General features: G+C 37.9%; 2 protein-coding genes across 2 annotated transcripts in view; one reads left to right on the plus strand and one right to left on the minus strand.

Moving 5' to 3' along the window:
* LOC109539695 (ionotropic receptor 25a) overlaps positions 1-2803 on the plus strand; it is an 8790-nt gene extending 5987 nt beyond the window's left edge. Inside the window, exons 11-15 of the mRNA XM_019907615.2 lie at positions 1234-1403; positions 1472-1691; positions 1745-1929; positions 2011-2158; positions 2213-2803. Of these exons, the coding sequence (XP_019763174.1) occupies positions 1234-1403; positions 1472-1691; positions 1745-1929; positions 2011-2158; positions 2213-2567 (1078 nt within the window). The 3' untranslated portion in view covers positions 2568-2803. The remainder of the gene's footprint in view (positions 1-1233; positions 1404-1471; positions 1692-1744; positions 1930-2010; positions 2159-2212) is intronic.
* LOC109539696 (protein croquemort) overlaps positions 1-3351 on the minus strand; it is a 15360-nt gene that overhangs the window by 10604 nt on the left and 1405 nt on the right. The window lies entirely within an intron of this gene.

The following is a 3351-nucleotide window of genomic DNA, read 5'->3' on the forward strand; positions in this document are numbered from 1 at the left end:
AGAACGCTCATTTGTACATCATTCTAGACAGAAATAAATGGCCTTTTTAGAAAGTGAACCATGGATGGGCAAATGTTGGCAGTTTTCTCAAAAAAGGCTTGAATTCAAGAAGTTTAAGATTTGCGTGGTTTTTTTTGAGTTGCAAAATTCACTTGAACATGACACTGCTTTTTTCGAAGTTTCTCAAGAGCAATTCGAGCCACCGAATTCGTTTTGGCATCGTTGGATAGAGAATTGAATGGGTGGGGGGGAACCCAAATAATTCTGTTTTTACTGAAATTTTATGAAGTTCGTAGAATATTTTACAACTGATTTTCCTCGGACTGTTAAAAATATCGATTTTTGATACTGAAGTTACCCAGATATAATCGTAGATAGTAACGATATTTTCAATACTTTTTCCCGTTTCAAATTGCAGTTAAAAGGCGAATAACACTGTTTTTACCGGTATTTCAGAAACGGACTTTTCTAGGTTTGAAAGAAAACTTAAAGACCGGTAGTTCGGAGCGGCACCTGAAAGAGGAATGTTTTTTTCAGGAATTTCTTTTCTTCAGCTTTTTGCAACTTTCCAGTCGTTATGAAACTGAGCTTATTACGATTTAAGAAATTTGGTTTTTAATTCTGAAGCTACCCGCACATAACTGTCTGTAGTTCCATCATCTGCAATAACTGCCCATAATTTAGCACCGACCTTCAAAGAAGAATATCTTCACTGTCTACAGGTTCTTAGAAAATTTGCTTTGACCACTAAAGTGATCCTACTTCGACCTAGAGAAAAATGGGCATTCAATTCTGAGGTTACCAAATTAACTAATTAACAAAGTCATTAATTAAAAAGTTAAAGAAATACTACCATAGTATGACCAGACTTGGAAAAAAAATTTGCAGTGTTTTAAATATTAAAAATCTGTTGAAAACTACCGCGGTTTTGAGCCAAAGCGTGACGGGATTTTCATTCTGGATTTGCCCAGACACAATCGCATGTAGTTCCGTTAAAGATAAGCATTTGTGGCTTCGTCACAGTGCGTTTAAAACTGCTCAATCTTCCATTTCTTCCACCCACTAAATTTTAAAATAGGAAAAAGTCAGCTCGTTTTCATATAAAAAATATTTAGATAGAACACTTCGCGCTTACAGAAGAGCAGAACAGCTCTGAAATTTAGGATAGGAATTAAAATTCTCAATAAAATCGATAATGTTGAAGAACAAGTGGCAAATTTTGGAGTTTTTCAGTTTCCTAATGTGGGTTTTCGACCGCTGGTCCCCTTACAGCTACCAGAACAATAGGGAAAAGTACAAAGACGACGAGGAAAAGCGCGAGTTTAACTTGAAAGAGTGTCTCTGGTTCTGCATGACATCACTAACGCCCCAAGGTGGAGGCGAAGCCCCAAAAAATTTATCTGGTAAGCATCAGCAGACGAATTTGTTGTTTGAATTCGAACTCGATTAAATCACGAAATCAAACTTGCAGGTAGATTAGTCGCAGCTACTTGGTGGCTATTTGGGTTTATTATCATTGCATCCTACACGGCCAATTTGGCTGCTTTTCTAACTGTGTCCCGTCTGGACACTCCCATCGAGTCTCTGGACGATCTGTCCAAACAGTACAAAATCCAGTATGCTCCAGTCAACGGCAGCTCTACCATGACTTACTTCCAAAGAATGGCGGACATTGAAGCCCAGTTTTATGAGTAGGAATATTCTCCTTTTACTAGTCATTTGGCTGAATTTTTTCTTCTGGCAGAATCTGGAAGGACATGAGCTTGAACGACAGCTTAAGCGATGTTGAACGAGCCAAACTAGCAGTGTGGGATTATCCAGTATCGGATAAGTACACGAAAATGTGGCAAGCGATGAAAGAAGCTGGATTGCCGCCTGATTTGGATACGGCAATTGAGCGCGTGAAAAAGTCAAAGTCTTCATCTGAAGGTAGAAAGTTTATCAACGGGACCAATAATTAACAAAGTTTCTCATAGCAATGAGCGTTGAAACCATTTTGAAAAATTTCAGGTTTTGCCTACTTAGGAGATGCAACCGACATTAAATACCTGGAAATAACCAATTGCGATATGGCAATTGTTGGCGAAGAGTTCTCGAGGAAACCCTATGCTATTGCGGTGCAACAGGGCTCGCCATTAAAGGATCAGTTCAATACTGCGTAAGAAAAACCAGCAAAAACGAACGTAAATCCCCAATTCTCATTCCGTTTCAGTATCTTGCAGCTTCTCAACCGGCGCGAACTGGAGCGCCTGAAAGAGAGATGGTGGAACAAGAACCCGGAGAAGAAACAATGCGAAAAGGCGGACGATCAAGCGGATGGAATCAGCATCCAGAACATCGGCGGAGTTTTCATTGTGATTTTCGTTGGAATTGGGTTGGCATGCATCACATTGGCTTTCGAATACTGGTGGTATAAGTACAGGAAAAACACCAGAGTTACCAATGTGGCTGAAGCCCCGAATAGCCGACATCACAAAGTGGGTGGCGTTCAGAAGGGTTTTCCGCGGCAGTTCGAGGGCGAGAGCGACATGAAGATCACCAAACTGTACCCGAAAACGAAATTTTAAGCCTTTTTCTGTGTGGAGCACCAGTAGGGTAGGTTTTTCTGAACATCCCACAGTGTGTGTTAAGTGTGTGAATATTTTTTGTCAGCAGCCTAAGAAATGATAGGTTTTAGTGTTTTCCAACTCATACAGCCTATGATGATGGTTCACCAGCTTTGTGCTTGTGCTTCATTGCAAAATACTTTCTTTTCTTATACCAAAACTGTAAAGAGTGTCGTTTAATAAATTTGTCTTTGTTCTGTTTCTGTTTTATTCCTTTATTATTGTTAAGCTAACTTTGGCATTTGATATGCTCTACAATTGCAATGGTTTCTGTCAGCAAAATATGTTCTCCTGTATCTGGCTAAGTTGATAGCTTCATAAAAAAAAGAAGAACAATGAAGTAATTTGTGATTATAATAATCGAGTTAACAAAAAAAACTCACTGTTTGGGATCTAAAATGGTTCCTACCAAGCGTCACTTTAACTGAGGCGAAACAGTAGAAGAAAATCAATTTTCCAAGACTAAATTCGAATATTCTAATTGTGATAATTATTTTAAAGTCACTATCAATTTATTGCTCTGTTAAATTCTATATTAAAATGTTACATGGAATTGAAGGCAACTCAAAATTAATTCCTGGGTTTGGTCATTTAATGTCTTTATTTATCAATTAAATTACGTTTCGGTGTATTATTTTTCTAAAATAACATAGTTAAAAAAAATTTCATTAATTTAAAAAACAATCACACTTCGTCAACAGCCTCATCATATCACACATTAAAATACATCACAATTGCAACACTT

Source organism: Dendroctonus ponderosae, unplaced genomic scaffold (genome assembly GCF_020466585.1).
Source record: "Dendroctonus ponderosae isolate FM_Combo_2020 unplaced genomic scaffold, Dpon_F_20191213v2 Dpon_F_20191213_7, whole genome shotgun sequence".
Taxonomy (NCBI): domain Eukaryota; kingdom Metazoa; phylum Arthropoda; class Insecta; order Coleoptera; family Curculionidae; genus Dendroctonus; species Dendroctonus ponderosae.